This window comes from Tachyglossus aculeatus, chromosome 1, assembly GCF_015852505.1.
Source record: "Tachyglossus aculeatus isolate mTacAcu1 chromosome 1, mTacAcu1.pri, whole genome shotgun sequence".
Classification (NCBI taxonomy): domain Eukaryota; kingdom Metazoa; phylum Chordata; class Mammalia; order Monotremata; family Tachyglossidae; genus Tachyglossus; species Tachyglossus aculeatus.
Window position 1 is genome coordinate 122,674,912 of NC_052066.1, and position 24,960 is coordinate 122,699,871.

Genomic DNA, 24,960 nt, shown 5'->3' on the forward strand with positions numbered 1-24,960 from the left:
AGGACGGTGTGATGCAGAAGAGCTTTTGAGACAATCGGTAAAATTTCCACAGGATGAGTACCTTTAGAAATACATCTGAAAGGCTGGTGATAAGGCTTTTCCACAGCCATCAAAATAATTTTCATGGGTAAATATTTGTGTTGATTTCTTTTAATTCAACAATCTAAGGTATCATTAATTGCAACTACCTTTACTTCTGATTCAGCCAGAGATGTCTGGTATAGAAGAAACTCATATAATGTGGTTTTTACTTAACAGGAAAGAAAGAATTCGTCCTAGCTTAAAATGAGCAGTTCTTATTCCCTGTTGGAGAATCTTCTGGAAATGACTAAAGAAACCTTTACCTTAGCAGTTTACTGTCTGAGAATGAAGTAAGTACATTTTGCTTAAGTTGGAAGTATCCAAAAAGTTTATATTCATTATGTGTCCAATGAGAATCAGTGTTTTATAGTAAATACAGTGTGGGCCTGAGGGTTAGAGGGGTTCTAATCCCTGCTCCACCACACGTTTGCTGTGTGACCTTGGACAAGTCACTTAACTTCTCTGTGCCTCACTTACCTTATCTGTAAAATGGGGATTAAGACTGTGAATCCCATGTGGGACATGGACTGTGCCCAACATGATTACCTTGTATCTACCCCAGTGTTTAGTACAGTGCCTGGCACACCGGAAGTGCTTAACAAATACCATAAAAAACTCTTCTTACTAACTTCTTACTTCTACTAGGATGCATGTACACACACACACACACACACACACACACACACCCCTCTTAATGGAGTCATGGAAAATTTTAATAATTTCTGAATTTCTATCAAAAATGTTCCTGTGATTCATCTGTGTTTTTTTTCCACAAATTCACCCTAACAAAACCACTTCCCTTTCAAAGACATAAAAGAGATACAGTATTATCTACAACCAATTTTCTGGTTATTTTCCCTTAATGGCAAACCAAATGGCATATGAATGTCTAACAATTTTTCCCAATTTTCCCCCCTCCATCTTCAGATATTATGTCATGGTTTAAAATTTAATAATTCATTAAAAACCTGTTTAGAGACAAGTATGATAGTAATACATTTCCTGAGAAGAAAATGGAAAAACTATGGATTACAACTACAATTGAGCCCATTGGGAGAAATGTTCAACTATTTCTTGATAACAGTTATGTAGAACACAAGTCCTACTGAGCTGAAAGGGTCTATGCTCTTCTCAAAGGACATAGTCTACTACTTAATATGGTGAAACAAGGTCAGTCAGACTTTATGGACAGAGATCCTCCTATTTGGAGAATTTCTCAATGACTGACAGTTTTCAAACTTGCTTATAAAAGTGACTATTTCCTTTCTTAAGTGATTTAAGACTTTGTTTCTGCACTGCTAGTGAAGAGAGGGCAACCTTGTCCCTCTAGACTGCATTCTCGTTGTGGGCAGGGAATGTGTCTGTTTAATAATAATACTAATGATGGTATTTGTTAAGCACTTACTATGTGCCAAGCACTACTCTAAGATTATCAAGGTTATCAGGTTGTTCCACGTGGGGCTCACAGTCTTAATCCCCATTTTACAGATAACTGGGGCACAGAGAAGTTAAGTGACTTGCCCAAAGTCACATAGCTGACAAGTGACGGAGCCAGGATTAGAAAACCCATGACCTCTGTCTTCCAAGCCCGTGCTCTTTTCACACTGCTCCTTATACTGTCCCAACCACTTAATAAAGGGCTCTGTACACAGTAAGTGCTCAATAAATACTATTGAATGAATGAATGAATGAATGAATGAATGAATGAGGGCAGAGGGAGGAGGCAGTGTAGACCTTCCTCAAATCCAGGTCAGGTGTTCTGAGTGGTGTAACCTAAATTTCCCAAGGGATTGGCTTCTCTGGAGGAGCCTCTATAAGGGTCCCTCTTGGTTCCAGACCTGCTCCTTTCCTTTGGCTCACACCCGAAGGACTGGAGATAGATCTGGGCTCGGTCTGGTCCAGGACAAGCAGCAGCAAACAAGACTCATCTCAGATATATTCATGGTAGGTTCCAAAATGGCTTGAGGAACTCAACCCGCAGATTTGTCCACCAATCAGAACCTGACTAGGGCAAAAAATCGAAGGACGGCAGATCGTACACCAATGTTTGAACTGGAAGAATCTGAACAAAGGGGTTTCCTGTGTGAGTCATAGATTAGCAAGGAACCGATTCATCATGTACCCCACTTGGCCGCTGGAAAATTGAGCTCTTTGGATTAACTACCCATCAGTATTTTTAAATCTTCTGTTTTCTTGGAGCAATGGAGCTACGAAAATGAAAGCACTTCTATGTGTGGGAAATTAAGAGCCCTTATTATCTAGGAGAATTTGAGTGAATTTTAATCCGAGCAGGACCACACCATTTTGCTTTTGGTGTGGAAACTATTTAAATAACAGCTGCAAAAGAGCGTCAATGGAAGGAGTGGAAATAGGAGTACATTAATGTGATTGTAAATATAAGTTTCAGGGAGAGGTTTACAGTTCAAATAGTATTTCATTTTTTCCAATACTAAGGGGATTTTACAGCTTAGAATACAGAACTAGATTCCACAGGGAAGTCAACTCTTGCCAGGAAGTATGTTAAAATCTTTGGGAGCAGAATTAATTATTTCACTCAGTAACTAGGTTAATGTTAAGTAAATTCCAGTTCCAGTAATTCAAGACTTGCAAACAGCAAAACTCTCAAGCCACCACCTGCTCCTTAGCAAAGCTCTTTGTAATGGTCACCTCAGCTCCTGCTGTTAATGATAATAATTTTTGTGGTATTTCTTAAGTCATTACTATATGAAAGGTACAGGTAATCCGGTCCCAGATGGGGCTTACATTCTAAGGAGGAGGAAGCACAGCTATGAGTCCCCACATTGCGGATGAGGGAATTGAGGCACAGAAAAGTGAAATGACTTCCCAAGGTCACACAGCTGGTAAATGGTAGAACTGACAGAACTCAGGTCCTCTGGCTCCCACGCCCATGCTCTTTCCACTAGGTCTTCCAATGTTATAGACACTATCCTTCCAATGCCACTACCTCTGCTTTGTTGGCATTGTGAGTGTGCTGCAGTGGTCTTATTGGCCACATTTTTATGTTTGGATGGGATTGCACAACTATATGAATTATTTTTGACAAACACATATGTGTGTATGCTTGTGGGTGTGAATATTAAGCCCAACGTGATCAAGGTGAGAAAGACAAAACTTTCAACAGTTAAGAGCAGGGCAGTAGTTACAAACTGCCAGTTTTTGTAAGCTCTTGGTCCTAACCATAACCACCACCTTCTATTGCTTTTCCCACCTTGGCATGAGAAAACAAAAGCATCCTTCTTCAGTAATAGTATAAGCTCCCAGAGTTCCCCCATAGCACAGATTCCTGTGGAAAAAAATAAAAAGAAATAAATCAAAAGGAGAGATGGAGTATATTAAATGGCTTTGCGTGACTTTCACAAAGATTCTTTTTGATTTTCATTAGGCCTTTTCAGGTTTCTTCAAAGCCCTGGGCATGAAGCATACTTTTTTAAATGGCGCTCTGCTTGTTTCTCAGTTTCACTTGGGCCATCACCCTGCACAACTTACCGCCCCATCAAATGTAATTATCACTGCACTGCATCCAGCACGAGAGCCCAATTTAACAATTATACACTACTACTACTACTACAGCTAGTACTACTCCTACTGATGTTAGTATTTGTTAAGGGTTCACTATATGCCAAGCACTCTACTAAGCGCTTGGGTATATATAACACAATTGGATAAGACAAAATCTCTGTCCTTCATGGGGCCCAGACTAAGCAGGAGGGAGAACTGGCATTGAATAATTTTACAGAGGAAGAAACTGAGGCACAGAGAAATTAAATGAGTTGCTTAACTTCATATAGGAGGCAAATGGTGGAGCCAGGATTTGAACCAGGTCTTCTCACTACCAGGATATTTCCATTTCCAAAAAATGTTGCTGAGGGACTCTACCACAAAGTCAAGAGAAACGTTATGTGTGCTAAACCTACAGTAGCTGATAGTTTAAAATACTACTGTATTTGAGAATCCCTAATAAACCTCTAGCAGCATACATTTCAATTTATGTATGTATAATTTGGCTCCTCATCAATTTAAAAATTTGATCTACTAAATCTACTAAAATATACTGGAGAAGGAAGGAAGTAACAAACTAAATCACTTGCCATTCCAAGAAATTCCATGCATTTCAATGCATCCAAATTCTCTAAGTGATTGAAAACCTGGTGGTCGGCAAACCATGGATTTCTTCAGAAGGTCTTCTGTGAAAAGTTTTCCTTTGACTCACTGAAAACTATGGATTTCTTCAGAAGGTCTTCCGTGAAAGGTTTTCCTTTGACTCACTGAAACCACTAGAGGAAAATAATGTTGCCTGGATGGGCAAACCTGATAAAGACTTGTAAAACTCCATGTTCTGTTTCACCAGCCTTATAGCCCTTAATGTCCATCTCCTCCTGTAGATTGTAAGTTCCCTGTGGAAATGGATTGTTTCTACCAACTCTACTGGATTGTACTTTCCCAAGTGCAATTACACTAAGTACTCAAATACAATTGACTGATTGAATGATTGATTATATACCATGCTGGCTATTGTAGAAAATGCCAATTTCACTACTATTATTTTTTTTGGGGGGTGGGGGTGCTTTTAGTTGCTGCTTATTTACTCCAGAATCAGCAGCAATGGGCTAAGATAGCAGTTGAGAGCTAAGGAGTTGGGCAAGTCACTTCAATTCTCTGAGTCTCAGCGGCTCTGCCAATGGTCAGCTGTGTGACTTTGGGCAAGTCACTTAACTTCTCTGGGCCTCAGTTCACTCATCTGTAAAATGGGGATTGATACTGTGAGCCCCAAGTGAGACAACCTGATTACCCTGTATCTACCCCAGTACTTAGAACAGTGCTTGGCATATAGTAAGTGCTTAACAAATACCATCATCATCATCATCATCATCATCATGAATGTATACCCTGTTTCCTGTTTCCTTAAAAACACTCATTTTGGGCACCATTTTTCTGTATAGATCAAGAAATGTCCAGGATGAGAATAATGTGTCTTTTTACTGAAGAGAATTAACTGTCTGTAGAAAGTACTTGTGGTTCCATTTTTCACCCACCTCCATAAGAATGTCATTATCAGCTAGAAGGTTGAAATACTGAAGAGAGAAAAAATAAAATGACTCCAACAGGGAAGAGGAAAGGGTGAATGTCACCACAAGAAGAAAAGCAAATCACCACTGACTCCCTAAGAAAAACCTACAGGGATCAGTCACAGCCTTATATCCACAAATAAAAGAATAGACAATCATTGTTTAAATTATTTATAGGCATGACTCGGTCTGAGAAAGGGCACCATTAATTGGCCCCCATTACCATTCAGTTCATATTGCTTTGTCTAGGACCCAAATAAAATCGATTTTCACAAAGCTCCAAAAACCCATTTCAATACATCATCCAAGCTATTGGGTTCAAAGAAAATGTTATCTTTATTTATGAAAATATAAGGTCTCAGATGAATATTTGAAATGTGAAAATGACATTTTTGAAGAATTAAGAGGTTAAAGGGATGCTGGTGCTTTCTAAAAATAATTAATAACAATAGCAATAACAATTTTACAGAAAAGGAAACTGAGACACAGAGAAGTTAAATTACTTGCCCTAGATCACCCAGTAGACAAGTGACAGAGTCAAGATTGGAACTCAGATCCTCTGATTCCCAGGTCTAGTGTTTTCACTAGGCAACACTGCTTCTCTAAAAATACGTTCTTTAAAAAGACACCCAGGCTACACAGGAATACAGAAGATGTCAGATTTTCTGAGTTAATATCCTGGATGTTGAGACCTTACTTTATCAGTTGAACCCAGAAGCACTCAGCTTTCATATGAATCTTACTGTCCTTCTACTTCTACAGATCATATTTATTAATTCTTGAATCAACTACAGAAGATTGATTCCCCTTGCATTAGTGAATTCCTGGTGTACAGAGATTCAATTTTTGTAAGTATTTACAAGATCACTAGCGTATACAATAAACATGATGAAAACAATAGCTTTGTTCATTTATTTTTTGGAGGTAATACTTCTAAACATATCTACTTGGCAGCTTTAGACCTAGCATTTGTGTGAAGCTCTTTGTATTTAACTAAGCTCTCTGTGGGCAGGGAATGTATTTATCAACTCTGGTTTTGTACTCTTTCAAGTGCTTAGTACAGTATCCTGCACATAATGCACACTCGGTAAATACCATTGATTTGAATAACTGATATATCATAGGCACCCACAGAACTGACTTCAAAAACTTGCATCCTAAATTCTCTGGCACTCTTTGCACACCATGCCTTTTTTCTTCCACCATTAACCAATTAATGGTTAATATAGCATTAATTCTCAGTTAATTCTCTTCAGTAAAAAGACACATTATTCTCATCCTGGACATTTCTTGATCTAGACAGAAAAATGGTGCCAAAAATGAGTGTTTTTAAGGAAAGAGGAAACAAGGTGTGCATTCATGATGATGATGATGATGATGATGGTATTTGTTAAGCGCTTAGTATATGCCAAGCATATAGTAATAAGCAGATTAATGGTAGCTTTTGTAACTGCATCAGACATCTCCCTACCCTTGGGATATGATCTCTTCAAAATAGAGTACCTGAATATGATTTTTCAAAATAGCCTATTGGTAAGGTTAAAAGTAGTACATGTACAAAACAATCTAGACCCAAATGTACTACTTACTACTTACAAAATGCTTTTGCTTTATTTTTGTGTGGTTTTTCTTGAAGTTACCTGTGATTCAATACCGTTAAATAGTAGATTCTATGTCTAGAAAGTTAGAGATTGAAATTCCTCCTTTGCTTCAATTATTCACCCTTATTCACAAGCCATGCAAATTCATTTACTATTACTGATTAGATCAGAACTAGTCAAATAGATACATGACTTTAAATCACACTTTATCTTAAAAATTTATGTATGTTTAACTAAGGAGTACAAAGCAATGATTCACCACTGTGCTTACCAATTATTTCTCGTGGATGAACCTAGATTTTGGTAATGTATACCTTGGTTCTCTACAAAGAACCTGGATAAATCAATCCATCAATTGTATTTATTGAGAGCTTACTATGTGCAGAGCACCGTACTAAGTGCTTGGGAGAATACAATATAACAGAGTTGGAAGACACACTCTCTATCCACAAAAAAGTAAAGACAGAATGACTGCACTGCTTTTTCCTGAGTCCAGCATTACACTGATGACCAAACCCTGGAGTAATAAACCAGAGCAGCTTCACACAGGTGGCCAATATTTGTTTATTAATTCAGTTTCTACAGACCTCCAGCACTGGAAATTCCACAACCTTCCCGTTAGCCTGCTTCAGCCTGTAATCCCTCCTTCAGTCTTCTTCATGTCTATCTCAATTATTTTCCTGCAATTTAAGTGCATTTCTGTTTGTGTTGTCCCCAGTGAGGAGAACTCCTCATCAGCAGTCTCCACATAAAAGCCTCCATCCATTACCACCCACTTAATCATTTCTTTTTTCCAGATGTTATAGGCCCAATTCCTTGAATCTTTATTCATGGAATCTGTTCCAACCCTTTGATTATTTTGATCACTTTTCTCTGGGTTTAATGCTCCCATTTTTAAACTGCAGGGACTAAACATGTATACAAAGTCTAAAGAGAATATTGTCACTGCGAAGGATAAGAAAGAATGGCTTTCCCAGCTCAGATGGCGAAAGACTCCCAAGAATTAAAGAAAACCAAGTATGTCTGGGATTGAACCTCTTAAGGGTACTTTGATGCTGATACTGTCCTTTGGAATTACCTAAATTTCTCCTGATTTCTCAGTGTCTCAATTTTCTGACTGTAGCCCCACATGGGACAGGGATCTGATCTGACTACACTGTTAGTCCTTAGCAAGTCCTTTTCACCTAGCAAGTGCTTAAAAAATACCACAATTAACATTATTATTGTGATAGCCAGTTTTTCCAGTCCTTTGGATTAAATAAGGAAAGATGATCACTCAAGCCAAACTGTTTCTCCCTTGAGTAATAGGTTTTAATTGCCCAAGGGAGCATTCATGCTGATCATTCCCAGAACACAGAAATAAAATAGCCCTGAAATTTCAAACAAAAATATAAATGTAAACACAAAGTAATTATTAGTAAACCTGAAATAATAGGAAACATTAAAGTCAACTGACCTCACTTTATGAACCTCAAAATATTTATGTTTTGAATGCAGAAACCCATTTTATTTTTCCATTCTACAACTTCCTTTGCTAAAAGATTTGAAGCATCTCCTTGGCCTGACACTTATCCAACCACTGCCATGCCACCGTTAACTAATCTCAAAAATTTTATACAGGATTTTAAAACCACTAGCCATGATTAGGTCCTATTTTAACAGATCATAAAATAACCTGATTTATAACTTAGAAGTCGAAAATCCATCTTTTGGCTTATGAAAAACAATGTTCATATCTTCTGAATTTGTGGTTAATGTTTTGAGTGTAATTCACTTGAAGATCTGCATTGCATTCAGTGTTTTTCTTTTTCTTTTTCTGCCCCTAACCAATGAATCTCAATTTTAACCTTTGACTATCTGTTCTGATTCTGTTCAGATAAGTGCTTAGTTCTGGCAAAGCTATGATTTACACTTCAATTTTAAGAGAGACCAATACTAATTCACACAATGAAACAGAGCAATAAAAGCTAAGGCATTATATACAGCTTCCAGTTCAAACCTGAACATTGTAAAAAATACAATGGGGGACTAGACAATGAAAATGCAAACATTCTTCAAGAAAAAAGAGCAGGGTTGAAGGAGAAAGTCAAATATTTCAAGAATCACTTTTTTTACCCAGCCCATGTTTTTAATCCTTATAGTTCTCTATTGATTTCCTTCCTGTTATAGGGCAAGGAAATGGCCAAATCATGCCTTTGGGCTTCTTAAGGGCCTCTGATAAATGGCAATGCTAATTTTATTTGATTTGGAGGCTATTGTCAGAGCAACGTCAGTTTGAAGCAATTTGTGATTTGATTTAAACAGTGTCTTTTAAACAAATGTCTTTTGAACAGTGGCAATCACCTTCTGTACAGTTAAATGACTGGAAGAATCATGAAAACAATCATGATTTTTTTTCCCAGCCCTTCTCTGCCTTCCATTTTTCCCTCCTCTACTTCCTTTTTTATTCTTGTGGTTCCATTCTTTTCCAGCCTTCTCTTCTTCTTCTTCAATAATAATGCAATGGGATTTTTCCAGTTACAAAACCAACTGACCAATTGCTAAACCTGAGCTTCTGCCCCACTGAAAACACCACTAAACTACAATGCCCCCATCCTTGCATCCCAAGGAACACTATGAGGACACAAAGGACGAGAAGCTTTCTAGGGGAAATTTTCTAGTTGCTTCCCTATAAAAAACTTTATACTTCTGACACAGATGTGAGAAGAGTGAGGCATAACCGACAAATTCTCCTCTACAACATTTGCATGGAAAGGCTGTCCCATCCTGCAAACTTGCATTTGCTACCTGTAATGTCTGTCACAATTTTTTTTTTAATTTTTCCTTCATTTCAATGCTTTCTTGAACTCTCCATTCTGATAGTCACCCAGTTTCTAACAGCCATATAGAAGGTTGCTATCACCCAACTGTTCATAGCTATGTCATGTCTTTTTAATATCAGTAAATGCCATCACTGATGAAAAGTGACGTTCCTTCCTCTGTAACTAATCCAAATTCTAATCAATGCTTCATCAACCTCATTTCTTCAATACCTACTCTCATCTGGCACTCCTCACTTTGGCCAGGGTCCTTGGGTTGCTCCATTTCCTCTGCATGTGTTAGTTTATTGGTTCCATTACTCCCACCAGTTCACAAATAGACTCTAAAAATATGTCAACCAATATTCAATCATTCAATATCATTTATTGAGCACCCAGTGTGTGCACAGCGTAGTATTAAGTTCTTGGGAGAGTATGATTGAGCAAGCCTCCTCCCACAGTGATTTTACAATCTAACATAATTTTTTATTTAATGAATCCCTCCCTTCCATTAACATTTCTTGCTGGTAGCATTTTTTCAAAATCATCTATCTCCTGTGAGTCTTTCATCACTTTTTCTGAACTCCCCTACCCCCTCACCAATCGATCCAATTACTATTATTCCCATATTCATAGTCCTCCCACATCAGTAAAGACAACCCTCTAAAATGCAGAATCTGTGAAGAAACAGAATGCAGGGGGCGATATTACATTCTTGTGCTCAGGCATTTACATAAACTCATGAAATGTTAGTTGCAAAATTATTTTAAATTAGCTTGCATGACAGCATTATCAGAAAGGCTGAAAATTGGCTGAAGATTAAACAAAACATTTAGTAAAAAGGAGTCTCATTTCTTGTGCTAGACTATTGGGAAATGCCTGATCATATATGTCATCCTTATTAATGGAATAAGCAGCACAATTAATGAAATTAGCCAATGATGTTCATCTGGGAGATATTTCAAATTCCACTGAGCACAGAAAAATGTAATAAAGAACACCAAAGTGGAGAAGACTGTTTTGAGTTGAGAAATTCAACTGACAGGGAAAAAAATCCATGAAAGAAAAGTCTGTCTATAAGAAGAAATCTAAAAATCAGTCATGCTAAAACAAACCTGCATAAAGATGAGCCAGCAGAGTAAATTTTGATTTCTACGACTCTACGGCCTAAAAAAGAAAGTTGCCGTGGAAGTTTTAGAAAGAGACAACATATCATGCCCAGTGCTGCTGAAATGGCCTAAAAAATGCTAGAGTAAATTAAAAACTGTTTTTAGTTTGGCTAACAAAATTTAGGGAGGACATTAAAATCTAGAAAAGAATGAGGGTTTAATCATTTCTCAGTTATAAACTATTTATCAGAGAAACAGGACTGGAAGGGATATCTGGAGTTCTTTTTTGCTGGACAGAGTGGCTTGTCACAGGCTTCCCTGACCTCCTGTAGAGTGATTGCTTCATATCCCTTTTTTTAAAAAAAAAGCAACTTTAGGGAAATAATAATAACAATAATTAAAGTTAAGCGCTTACTATGTGCCAAGAACTGTTCTAAGCACTGGGATAGATATACATTAACCAGGTGGGACACAGTCCCGGGCTCACACTCTTAATTCCCATTTTTTTCAGATGAAATAACTGAGGTCCAGAGAAGTAAAGTGACTTACCCAGGGTCATAAGGCAGACAAGTGGAAGAGTATTGTATGCAGAGTACTAAGCACTTGGAAGAGTACAATAGATCAATAAACAGACAGATTCCCTGCCCACAGTGAGCTTACATTCTAGAGGGGAAGACAGAAATTAATATAAGGTTCAATGTTTTGTCTGACAATGCCCTTCCTGGATACATACTTTGCCTGAAACTGCTCCTTTTTTTATTATTTGTAGTAGTACTACTAATACTAATAATAATGGTATTTGTTAAGCACTCACTATGTGCCAAGCACTGTTACAGGCACTGGGATAAACACAAGCTAATCAGGTTGGACAAAGTCCCTGTCCCACATGGGGCTCACAGTCTTAATCCCCATTTTACTGATGAAGCAACTGAGGCACACAGAAGTCAAGCAACCTGCCAGATGTCACACAGAAGGCAAGTAAGTGGTGGAACTAGGATTAGAATCCATGACCTTATGATTCCCAGGCCTGAACTCTACCCACTAGTGTTCTGCCTTCCAGGTGCCACCTCCCTGCTTGCAACAGCAGTGGAAAAAGGCTTGGGAGTCAGAGGATCTGGGTTCCAATTCCGCTCCACCACTTGTCTGTGTGACCATAGACAAGTCACTTCACCTCTCTGGGCCCCAGTTTCCTCAACTGCAAAATGGGTATTCAATCCATTTCCTCCTACTTAGACTGAGCCCCAAGAGGAGCGGGGATTGCTTAAATGCTTCAAATGCTTAAAGAATGTTCTCCGAGCATCCAGGTGAATAGGCAATGCAGAAGGGCGAGTGAGTAGGGAAAATGAGGAGATAGGGAAGGCCTCTTAGAGGAGATTTGATTTTAATAACGCTTCAAAACTTGGAAGAGTGGTCGAGAGTGGTGGTCTGTCTTTTTTGAGGGGGACAGAGTTCCAAGTTAGAGGGAGAATCAATCAATAATCAGTCGTATTTATTAAGGACTCATTCATTAATTTATTCATTATATTAATGTCTGTCTCCCCCTCTAAACTGTGAGCTCACTTTGGCAGAGAATATGTCTGTTTGTTGTTACATTATACTCTCACAAGAGTTTAATACAGTGCTTTGCACATGGGAACCACTCAATAAATATGATTGAATGAATAAATGAATGAACTTACTATGTGCAGAGCACCAAACTAAGCATTTGGGAGAGTTCAATACAACAGAATTAGCAAATACATTCTCTGCCCATAATGAGCTTACAGTCCAGAGGGGCAAGGGAATAGCAGCAAAATGGACAAGTTCGAGGTACAGTGATCAGGTTGCATTAGAGAGCAAAGTGGGCAAGTTGGACTGTAGTACAGAACTGATTCAGTGTTTTAAAGCCAATGATAAGGAGTCTCTGATGCAGAGATGGATGTGCAACCACTGGGGGTTCCTGAAGAGTGGGGGTACATGGACTGAATTTTTTTTAGAAAAATAATCTGGGCAACAAAGTGAAATGAGGAATGGAGTGATGAGAGACAGAAGGATGGGAGGTCAGTCAATCCATTAATCAATCAACTGTATTTATTTAGCGTTTACCATTTGCAAAGTACTATACTAAGTGCTTGGGAGAGTACAATATAATGGAGTTGGTACCCAGTTTCCCTGCCCACAATAAGCTTACACTCTAGAAGAGGAGGCAGATGCTAAAATAAATAAATATATTATGGTTATGTACATACGTGTTGTGAGATTGAGAGGATGGTGAATAGAGTGCAAGGGTGACACAGAAGGTAATGGGGGAAGAGGAAATCAGGGCTTAGTCAGGGAAGGCCTCTTGAAAATAAATACAACTGAATGAATGAATGAATATGTCTTTCAAAGTGGGGACAATGATCGTCTGTCAGATATGAAGAGGATGGGCATTCCGTGCTACAGGCTGGATGTGGGTAAAATATCATCAGCGAGATAGACAAGCTGTAACTACAGTGGTCAGCAAGGAGGCTGATGCAGTCATCAAGGCGGGATAGGATGGAGAGGAAAAGGCAGATTTTAGCAATGTTGTGGATGCTGAACTGATAGGATTTGGCAACAGATAAAATATGTAGATTGAACAATAGAGATGAGTCAAGGATAATGCCAAAGTTATGGGCTTGTGAGACAGGGAGGATGGTGGTGCTGTCTACAGTGATGGGAAAGTCAGGGTAGGGACAGGATTTGGATGGGAATTTGAGGCCTTCTGTTTTAGAAAACCTAAAGACCTTTAGAAGGTCTCCCCCTTCTAGACTGTGAGCCCCACTGTTGGGTAGGGACTGTCTCTACAAGTTGCCAACTTGTACTTCCCAAGCACTTAGTACAGTGCTCTGCACACAGTAAGCACTCAATAAATACAATTGATTGATTGATTAATTGATTGATTAGACATGTTTAGATGAGGTGTCGGCAAACATCCAAGTAAAGCTGTCCTTAAGGCGGTAGATTTAAGACTGCAGAGAGGGAGAGAGATCAGGACTGTGGATGTAGATTTGGGAATCATCTGCTTAGAGATGTTAGTTGAAGCCATGGAAGTGAATGAGTTCTCCAAGAAGTGGGTGTAGACAGAGAATAGGAAACCCAGAAATGAGCAATGAGGACCTCCCAAACTTAAGGAGTGGGAGGCAGAGAAGGAGCCCGTGAAATTGACTGAGAATAAGCAACCAGTGAGTTAGTAAGAGAACCAGGAGAGGTTAGGGTCAGTGAAATCAAGGTTAGATAATACTTCCAGGAGAAGGGGATGGTCAACATTATCAAAGACAGTTGAGAGTTGAGAATGGAGTACAGGCTGCTCGACTGGGCAAGAAGAAGGTCACCGGTGATCTTTAAAAGGGCAGTTTCAGTGTAAAGGAGTGGGGGAAGCCAGATTGGTGTTGGTTAACGAGAGAATTAGATGAAAGTAAGTTGAGGGTTAGGGTGTATAAAACTTACTCAAGCAGTTTGTAAAGGAATGGTAGGAGGAAGATGGGATGATAACTGGAGGGAGGTGTAGGGTCAAGGGAGGGGTTTTTTTAGGATAGGAGAGACATGAATATTGTTTGAAAGCACTGGGGAAGAAGCCACTGGACAGTAAACAGTTGAAGGTGGTGGTCAGGGAGGGCAAAAGGGCACTTTGATAAGATGCAAAGGAATGGGGTTGGAAGTGCAGCGAGAGAGGTTGGGTTTTGAGAGGAGGCAGAAGACTTCCTCTTGAGATACTGCTGGGAAAGATGGGTGAATTAAAGAAGGGGAAGGAAGAGGGAAAGACTGTAAAGTAGTTGGGGAAATTTTAGGTATTTTAAAGATCTTGGAGATTTTAGGTCAGCAGATGCAGTACGCATGGTGCGATATAGTGTGTCAGTGAGTTTAGATGGACAGGAAAAGGTGGATTTTGGTGATTTGGGGAAGGTAAAACCAAGAGAGTTTGGTGACAGATTTAATCTATGGGTTGAATGCTCATTGATCCAGAAAACAAAGTGAAGTAAGGAATAGAGAGGGGAGATACAGGGTACAGGGAAGTCAGCAAGGAGGAAGATGTAGTAGTCAAAGCAGAATACAAGTCCTTGAATCAGAGTGGAAAAATTTTTGATGGAAAGGAAAGGGCAAACTCTAGAGATGTTGGGAAGACAGAACTGACAGGATTTTATGACAGACAGAATATGTCGGTTGAAAGAGAGAAGTGAGTCAAGGAAAATGCCAAGGTTATGGGGTTGTGGGACAGGGAGCAGAGTGGTTCTGTCTACACTGAAGGAAAGTCAGGGAGAGGATAGGGTTTGGGTGGAAAGACGATAATATCATCTGTTAGGCACATCAGCCTTCCAGTCCTAGCTACATTCTTCTCAGATTTCTTTCATAATGACAATGGGCAACATTGTCAACCATGGGGCCCAGAAATGCAAGCTTTCCATTGGCTTTAAAGCAGTCAATTTTCTTGCCTCCTCCTACCTCACCTCGCTACTCTCCTACTACAACCCAGCCCACACACTTTGCTCCTCTAATGTTAACCTTCTCATTGAACCTCAATCTTATCTATCTCACTGCCAACGCCTTGCCCATGTCCTGCCTCTGGCCTGGAATGCCTTCCCTCCTCAAATCTAACAGACAATTACTCTGCCCCTACTTCAAAGCCTTAATGAAGTCACATCACCTCCAAGAGCCCTTTCCTGATTAAGCCCTCCTTTCCTCTTCTCCCACACCCATATTTGTTGCCCTGACTTGCTCCCTTTATTCATCCCCTTTCACAGATCCCCAGCACTTACATACGTACCTGTAATTTATTTGTTGATATTAATGTCTGTCTCTCCCTTTAGTCTGTAAGCTCACTGTGGGCAGGAAATGTGTCTGTTTATTGCTACATTATACCCTCCCAAGCACTTAGCACAGTGCTCAGCACATATTAAGTACTTAATAAATATGAATGAATGAAACACTTTCATTTTTTTGTTTTTTTCGCTGATCCAATCAATTACATGCAGCTTTTTCCAATCAATTACATGCAGCTTTTTCTCTACCTGTATGTCAAGTACATCCTGATTGATGTTGTGATTCAGCATTCCTTATAATACACATCTTTAAGATACATAATTGATATTCTTTCTTTCATTTCCAGGAAACTGACTTTTAATTGAATCTTACCTTATTATATCCTCAATAGTCTACAATTTATCTAGTTCCAGGTTGAACATATCTAGATAGGAAGCTCTGCCAAATTTTATCAAAAATTCAAAATAAACATTCAAGCAGGTCTTTCTGGAAATAATTAAACAAACATTGTTGGGACAGACTAGTTTTTTTTATGTCAAATATGTTTTTCTATGTTGAATCAGTGGCCAGGTGAGAATCAAGGAAGTCTTCCAGCCCTGACAGTAAGGTGGAAATATTAACAGACTCGGCATATATTTTAGGGCCTGGCATTGTTAGACTGCTATGTAAGGCTAATTCACACCAGTACATTTTATCATTTATACAAGTAAATTTATAGCCAGCCCAACAAAACTCTGTATAATTTTATTCCTGTTGACAATTTTAATACAGTATTATTCAAACCACACTGCCTTTCAATAATTGCGTTAAGATAAAAATTTAAACAATTCCTGATCTTTGCAACAATATGTGCCATGCTGAATTTAATAATACTTTGGACTGAAAATTCATACTCTAAGATGTATATTATACATATTTAACATAATCTTTGGTATTATCATATTTATGTGGCATGAGCTAATAAATAACAAGTGTAATTAAGGTCTTGGATTATGTGTGCAGGTTAAATATTTCATTATCTAGATATCTAGATGATCATTCATTTTTAATGTAATTCAGAATTTGGTGTGAAAGGCCGAAAAACATAAGGAGGAAGTTATCAGACAAACAATCAAGTCTTGCTATGTTCATAGCAGATAAGAGATATTTGGGCACATGCAAACCCTGCCCTCAAGGTGTTTTGAACCTAAACGAGGTGAGATATTAAAAAATATAAGAAGAAGAATTGTGGTATTTAATTGTGGTATTTGTTAAGCATATACTGTATGCTAGAAACTGTACTAAGAGCTGGAGTGAATACAAGCAAATGGGGTTGGACACAGTCCCTGTCTCACACAGGGCTCACAGTCGTAATTCCAGTGTACTAATGGGGAAGCTCAGACACAGGAAAGTAACTCGACTTGTGTGAGGTCACACAGCAGACAAGTGGTGGAGTCGGCATTAGAACCCAGGTCCTTCTGACTCCAAGGCTCTTGATTTATCCACTAGCCCCAGTGGATGGGAGAATATTCAACCAATCAGTGCTTCGATTACTTTACTAACGACTTGTGAGAATACAACAAAGATCAGACCAGGCCTTCAAGGAGCTTACAATCTAATGGGGCAGTCAGACAGACAAAGATAAGCAGTAGGAAGAAGGAGGAAAAATGACCAATAGTGGAATATATGTATATATGTATAAATGTATATGGATGTATACAAATTGCTATGTATGTCCATAAGTGCCAGAGTGTTGGGATGGTAGTTGTATGGATATAATTTAGAGAAAAAAAATGTAGAGGTATGATTTGGAAGAAAAAACATTTGCCTCCTGAATAGGATTTCTAGAGGCCTTAAAATATGGGGAGAGCTGTAGTCTAGCAGATTTAAAGTAGATAGGAAAAGGGTCATTTAGTCATCCAGTTATTCATTCACAAGTGTTTACAGTATTCCTTGAGTGCCAACTTTGAGCATGATATGAAGCACTGGTTGCAAGGATGTTATTCCAACTCAGTCCTGGCCGCAGGGGAGCCATAATCTAAGAGAAAGGGAGGGTGGGGAGATGAAGACTCAAGGAAAGACTGAAATGAGAAATAAAGAAATAAGTAATCAACAAAAACTTCTTTATGCCCACTCCAGAGGACAGGATGGGGTATGGTAAGTAGGTCCACTGCCCGGTGCAAACTAAGTGAGGAGCTATTTAAGGTATAGACATTAGATGGGGATGTAGTGGTATGGTAGCTTTGGCATATGGAGGTGCCCATGCATCTTCTATAAAAGCCGGAGGTGAGGCTTGTTCTTTACGGAGTCACGGAAAAGGAACACAATAGCTCAGAAGAAAAATGGGAAATGTCAGTGGGTGATTGAGTAACCAAATATTTGAATCCAGCCCTGGGGGTTGTTGGGTAGCATCTCACACAGGCATAAGGCGTAATAATAACAAATAACATTACCAATAATAGTAATAATAATAATAATATTTTGGTTAAGAACTTACTATGTGCCACTGTGTTCAGTGCTGGGATTGATTAAACCAGATTAGGCACAGTCCCTGTCCCATGTGGGGCTCAGAGTTGAAGGGGGAGAGACAGAAAGTATTTAATACCCATTTTACATATAGGGAAACTGAAGCACAGTGCAGTTTAGTGACAAGCCTAGAGTCACCCAGCAAGCAAGAGGCAGGACTGAGATTAGAACCCAGGTTTCCCAATTTCTAGCCCTGGTCTCTTACAACTAAGCAGAATTGCCTCTCTGTTCTTAAACGGAGCCACCAAGTTGCCAGCCACCACTTCCCCACCTTCCTGCCACATTCCAATGGGACATATTGGAATCTTTTGGATGGCAGTGGCAGGAGGATGGCATCCCTCCAGGATGGCAGGCTTCAGTGCCCTGATGGAGGAGAGACATGTTTTGTAGAAGCTGTCTGCACCTTCGTCACTAGCCTCGAAATCTCTCCATATAAAGAGTATTTCCTGCTTAAACATGCGTATCAAATGAAACCCAATTAGAACGAATCTCAGTACAGCAAGAGTCCAAGTGGAGTATTTTTTTTTTCCCACAGTAATGTATGCTTAATCATGCTTTCTGATTAGCTCTGGCATCCACTTGATTGGTGGCTACCAGTTGGGGGGTATTGACCTGCAGCTCATGCCCACCTTTCCGCTCCCCACCAGCTTAAATGGTCTGTGGGGACAGCTTGGAGGTAAACCAGGGTGATCGATGAGACATAAATAGTAGAGAAGCCTGAAGAGCAGATACTCAGTACCACAGGAAAACTGGTCCATGGGCTCAGGTTGAATTAGTATTCCATAGCAAAATGCTGCTCTTCATCACCAGGTGCAATCCCACTAACATAATCAATCAAATAATAGCATTTATTGAGCACTTACCATGTGCAGAGCACCATATTGAGCATTTAGGGGTACGATGGGGTAAAAGACATGATACCGACCCTTAAAGACTTTACAGTCTAACATTATGTTAGTAACGTATACACACCTTACTTAACATTAGGTTCTCTAATGAAGGGTTGGGCGTCACTGGGAATTTTCAACATTTTCTGAGAAGCAGTGTGGCTCAGTGGAAAGAGCACAGGCTTTGGAGCCAGAGGTTGTGGGTTCAAATCCCGGCTCCGCCACTTGTCAGCTGTGTGACTTTGGGCAAGTCACTTCACTTCTCTGGGCCTCAGTTCCCTCATCTGTAATGTGAGGATGAAGACTGTGAGCCCCACGTGGGACAACCTGATTACCTTGTTTCTACCCCAGCTCTTAGAACAGTGCTTGGTACATAGTAAGCGCTTAACAAATACCAACATTATTATTATTATTATTATTATTATTATTATTATTATTATGCAAACAACCACTTAATTGGTGGGGCACAGACAAAAAAGATTTGAATTAAATTATATGGAGTTAGATTATGGCCTCTGTTCCATCATTGGGCTACTACTAATTTATTGAGAGAAATATGAACCCAAAGAAAGATAAGAATTATACATACATTGAAATTAAGTTTCTCCCACTCCCTTCTGTGTCACCTTTGCACTTGGATTTGCAGCCTTCATTCACCACCCTCTCAGCTATACAGCACATATGTACATATTTATAATTTATATATTGAAGTCTGAATCCCCTTCTAGACAGTAAGCTTGTTGTGGGCAGGGAATGTGTCAACAAATGTGTTATACTGTACTTTCCCAAGCACTTAATACAGTGCATACAGTAAGTGCCAGATAAATACTCCTGAATGACTGATTAACAGTTCCAAAATTACTTAATAGAGGCATACATTCAATTGTTCTTTTATTACAGTGGACAACCATATATACTACAATCTTCTGCTAAGATTGTAAATTTCTGTAATGATCTAAGTGATATAAAACGATCTCTTTCTTTTTATAGGAAAGGTCAAGCACAAACTGCCTTTGCTGCTCTTGCTGACATGACTGTTTTGAATAGTCAAATTTATGCACTTTACAATTAATATATTTATGAGAATGCAGTCATTTCTGTCTTAGAAACAATTAAATGAACTCCCAAGGGGAAAATGTTATTATACATTTTTCTGGTATTTCTGGTAACAGCTTAAATATGTTCCTGGGGTTTGCGTAGATGTTTTTTATATGAACATGTTCATTTTATTTCTAATAATTTTGATGTTTTCCTTGAGTCATGATATCTCAATGGCCTACTTTTTTACAGTGCAGTGTCTCCTGATGCTGGAATAGCTAGCCCAACAAAAATCTGTATAATTTTATTCTTGTTGACAATTTTACCACAGTACTATTCAAACCACACTGCCTTTCAATAATTGCATTAAGATAAAAATTTACCGATTCCTGATCTTTGCAACAATATATGCCATGCTGAATTTAATAATAGTTTTGACTGAAAATTCATACTATAAGATATATATTATACATATTTAGCATAATCTTTGGTATTATCATATTTATGTGATATGAGCTAATAAATAACTTAAGTGTAATTAAGGTCTTGGATTATGTGTGTAGGTTAAATATTTCAAAATCTAGAGATCTAGATGATCATTCACTTTTAAAATCATTTTAAAAATGCACTCACATCTATCTTCCAACCCCTGAATTAAGAATGGATCTACATGAGTAAATCATTCAGATGACTGGAAATCAAAATACACATTTTAGCCCTAATTACCAAGATATTTCAGATGAAGCTTGAAATATTTATGAATCATTGCCAACGTTTATTTTTGGCATTCTATCTGTTTGGCTTATTATTATGCTTCTGCTGATGATGTTGATAATAATAATTAAATTATTATAATTATGGTATTTAAGAGTTTACTATGTGCCAAGCACTGTTCTAAACGCTGGGGTAGATAAAAGATAATCAAGGTGTTCCACATGGGGCTCACAGTCTCAATCCCCATTTTACAGATGAGGTAATTTAGGCACAGAGAGGTGAAGTGATTTCCCCAAAGTCACACAGCAGACAAGTGGTGGAGCCAGGATTAGAACCCATGACCTCTGACTCCCAAGCTGATGATAATGAAGTTTCCCCATGATGGTAACAGAGGAACCTCAGCTTTGTGAATTATGACCAGTAACTGGAGCTAAGGAATTGGTTTTAGTAGCAATGGTTTGTGCTGTTCCATTTACACTATCATACCTACTATTCTGGTCCCTGCTTGGGTAATAATAATTACAATAATGATAGTATTTGTTAAGCACTTACTATGTGCCAAGCACTGTTCTAAGCACTGAGGGAAATACAAGGTAATTGGATTGTCCCACTTGGGGCTCAGAGTCGTAATCCCCATTCTACAGATGAGGTACTGAGGCACAGAGGAGTTAAGTGACTTGCCCAAAGGCACACAGCTGACAAGTGGCAGAGCCAGGATTAGAACACACTACCTATGACTCCCAAGCCCATGCTCTTTTCACTGAGCCACACGGGTATGGAATAAGTACACAGGCATAAGTTCAGCACATTGCTAAATGTGTGCACTGCGTGTCTACTTTCAAGACCACTTAAGACCAAAAGGACCACAGCAGATTATCAAAGTTGTTTGGCACTGTAACCAAGCAGGTGGTTGCCACAGTATCAATCAATCGATGGTATTTTATTGAGTGCTTAATGTATGCAGCACATGGGAGAGTACATAGCACATGGGAGAGTACAATCCAATAGAGTTGGGAGACATGTTCCCTGTCGATAAGGAGATTACATTTTAGAGGGGGATACAGACATTGAAATGAATTACACATATGTACATAAGTGCTGTTGGGTTGAGAGGCGGATGGATAAACATAATGTGCTCAAAGGATACTTAGGGGAGGTAAGATGGAGAGGGAGTAGAGAAAATAAGGGCTAAGTGAGGGAAGGCCTCTTGGAGATTCAAAGGTGGGGAAAGGGGTGGTATGTTGTACATGAAAGGGGAAGAAGTTCCATGACAGAGAGAAGATTTGGGCAACAGGTCGGCAGTGAGATAGACAAAAATGAGGTACAATTAATAGGGCGGTGTAAGATGAGCAATGTGTTCAGGGTAGGTGGCAATAGGAAATTGGCAAAGCAAAGGTAGGAGGGGAGAACTGATTGCTTTAAAGCTAATGGCAAGTAGTTTCTGCTTGATGGAAATGTGGATGGACAGCCACTGGGGATTCTTGAAGAATGGGGACACACGGATTGAACATTTTTTGGAAAAAATAATCCAGGCAGCAGAGTGAAGTAAGGAAGCGTTTGGGGAGAGATAGGAGGCAGGTAGGTCAGTGAGGAGACTCATGCAGTCAAGGTAGGATTTAAGTGTTTCTATTAGCGTAGTATCAATCAATCAATCAATCAATCAATCGTATTTATTGAGCGCTTACTATGTGCAGAGCACTGTACTAAGCGCTTGGGAAGTACAAATTGGCATCACATAGAGACAGTCCCTACCCGATAGTGGGCTCACAGTCTAAAAGGGGGAGACAGAGAACAGAACCAAACATACCAACAAAATAAAATAAGTAGGATAGAAATGTACAAGTAAAATAAATAAATAAATAAATAAACAGAGTAATAAATATGTACAACCATATATACATATATACAGGTGCTGTGGGGAGGGGAAGGCGGTAAGGCGGGGGGATGGAGAGGGGGACGAGGGGGAGAGGAAAGAAGGGGCTCAATCTGGGAAGGCCTCCTGGAGGAGGTGAGCTCTCAGCAGGGCCTTGAAGGGAGGAAGAGAGCTAGCTTGGCGGATGGGCAGAGGGAGGGCATTCCAGGCCCGGGGGATGACGTGGGCCGGGGGTCGATGGCGGGACAGGCGAGAGCGAGGTACGGTGAGGAGATTAGTGGTGGAGGAGCGGAGGGTGCGGGCTGGGCAGTAGAAGGAGAGAAGGGAGGTGAGGTAGGAGGGGGCGAGGTGATGGAGAGCCTTGAAGCCCAGGGTGAGGAGTTTCTGCCTGATGCGCAGATTGATCGGTAGCCATTGGAGGTTTTTGAGGAGGGGAGTGATATGTCCAGAGCGTTTCTGGACAAAGATAATCCGGGCAGCAGTTTGAATTGCAAGGAACAGATTTTAGAGGTTCTGTGAAGGCAGAACTGGCAGGCTTTGGTAACAGAATGAATATGAGGGTTTAAAAAGAGAGGTAGATAATAATAATAATGTTGGTATTTGTTAAGCGCTTACTATGTGCCAAGTATTGCTCTAAGCACTGGTGTAGATACAAGGTAATTAGTTCGTCCCATGTGGGGCTCACAGTCTTTATCCCCATTTTACAGATGAGGTAACTGAGGCACAGAGAAGTTAAGTGACTTGCCCAAGGTCACACAGCTGACAAGTGGCGGGGGCAGGATTAAAACCCATGACCTCTGACTCCCAAGCCCATGTTCTTTTCACTAAGCCACATTACTTCTCATGAATTGAGGATATTGCCAAGGTTACAGGCTTGTGACCAGCAGGGGAGTAGTGTTGTCTACAATGAAGGGAAAGACAGGGTTTGGGTGGGAAGATGAGAAATTCTGTTTTGGACATGTTAAATTTGTGGCATTAGCAGAACATCCAATAAGAGATGTCTTGAAGGCACAAGGAAATGAAAGACTACAGAGAATGAGATATGCCAGGGCTGGAGAGGTAAATTTGGGAATCATCCACATAGAGTTGGTAGTTGAAGGCATGGGAGTGAACGTGCTCTCCATGGGAATGGGTGTCAATGAAGAATACAAAGGGATCCTAAACTGAGTCTTGAAGGACTCCCACTGTTAGAGGGTAGGTAGCAGAGGAGGAGCCTGTGGAAGAGACGGAGAAGAAGTAGCTAGAGAGGTACGAGGAGAAACAGGGGTGGACAGTGACAGTGAAGGCAGGTTTATATAACATGGGCTCCATTGCCCATGTTAGCCAGTTGTTTTCCTTCGTATTTGTCTGGCTTCTCTTCTTCAGACTCTTTCACAGCCTCCTCCTCTCCCTTTCACCCAGTAATTGAAGGAGGCCCTCAAAGATCAGTTCTAGGTTCCCTTCTATTCACCATTGACACCCACTTCCTTGGAGAACCTATTCACTCCCATGGCTTCAACTACCACATCTATGTGGATGATTCCCAAATCTACATCTCCAATCCTGACCTTTGTTCTTCTCTTCAGTCTCACATTTCTTCCTGCCTTCAAGATATCTCTGCTGGATGTCCCGCCAACACCTCAAACCAAACGTGTCAAAACCCAAACTCCTCATATTCCCACTAAAACCATGTTCTCCCCATGACTTTCCTATCACTGTAGACAGCACCACCATCCTCCCTGTCTCACAAACCCATAACCTTGGCGTTATTCTCCACTCATCTCTCTCATTCAATCCACGTATTCAAGATGCCACCAGGTCCTGTCAGTTCAACCTTTACAACAACACTAAAAGCCACCCTTTTCTTTTCATCCAAACTGCTACCACGTTAATGCAAACACTTATCCTATCCCAACTTGATCATTTCATCAGCCTCCCTGCCTCCTGTTTCTCCCCACTTCAATCCATACTTTAATGAGAAGCAGCGTGGCTTAGTGGATAGAGCCTGGGCTTGGGAATCAGAGGTCACGGGTTCTAATCCCAGCTTTGCCACTTATCAGCTATGTGACTTTGGGCAAGTCACTTCACTTTTCTGTGCCTCAGTTACCTCATCTGCAAAATGAGACTATAGACTGTGAACCCCACTAGGGAAAATCTGATTACCTTGTATCTACCCCACAGCTTAGAAAAGTGCTTGGCACATAGTAAACGCTCAACAAATACCATCATCATTATTATTATTATCTGCTGCCTGGATCATTTTTCTACAAAACCACTTCAGTCCAGATCTCCCCACTCCTCAATATCCTATAATAGTTGCTAATCCACCTCCAGATCAGATAGAAACTACTTACCATAGGCTTTAAAATATTCAATAACTTTACCCCCACCTATTTTACCTCCCTGATTTCTTACGACAATCCAGCCTGCACACTTTGATCTTCTAGTGTCAACCTACTCACTATACTTTGATTTCTTTGATCTCACTACCAACACCTTACCCACCTCCTACCTCAGGCGTGGAACA

At 39.8% G+C, this 24,960-nt stretch overlaps 1 protein-coding gene across 16 annotated transcripts in view; it reads right to left on the reverse strand.

The window, feature by feature from the left end:
- RIMS1 (regulating synaptic membrane exocytosis 1) overlaps positions 1 to 24,960 on the reverse strand; it is a 554,640-nt gene that overhangs the window by 352,060 nt on the left and 177,620 nt on the right. For 10 of the 16 annotated variants that reach the window (XM_038748651.1, XM_038748642.1, XM_038748634.1 and 7 more), the window contains exon 3: positions 3,311 to 3,385. The exons of the other annotated variants lie outside the window; for them this stretch is intronic. In XM_038748651.1, coding sequence (XP_038604579.1) covers positions 3,311 to 3,385 — 75 coding nt within the window. The remainder of the gene's footprint in view (positions 1 to 3,310; positions 3,386 to 24,960) is intronic. 16 annotated transcript variants of the gene reach the window in all.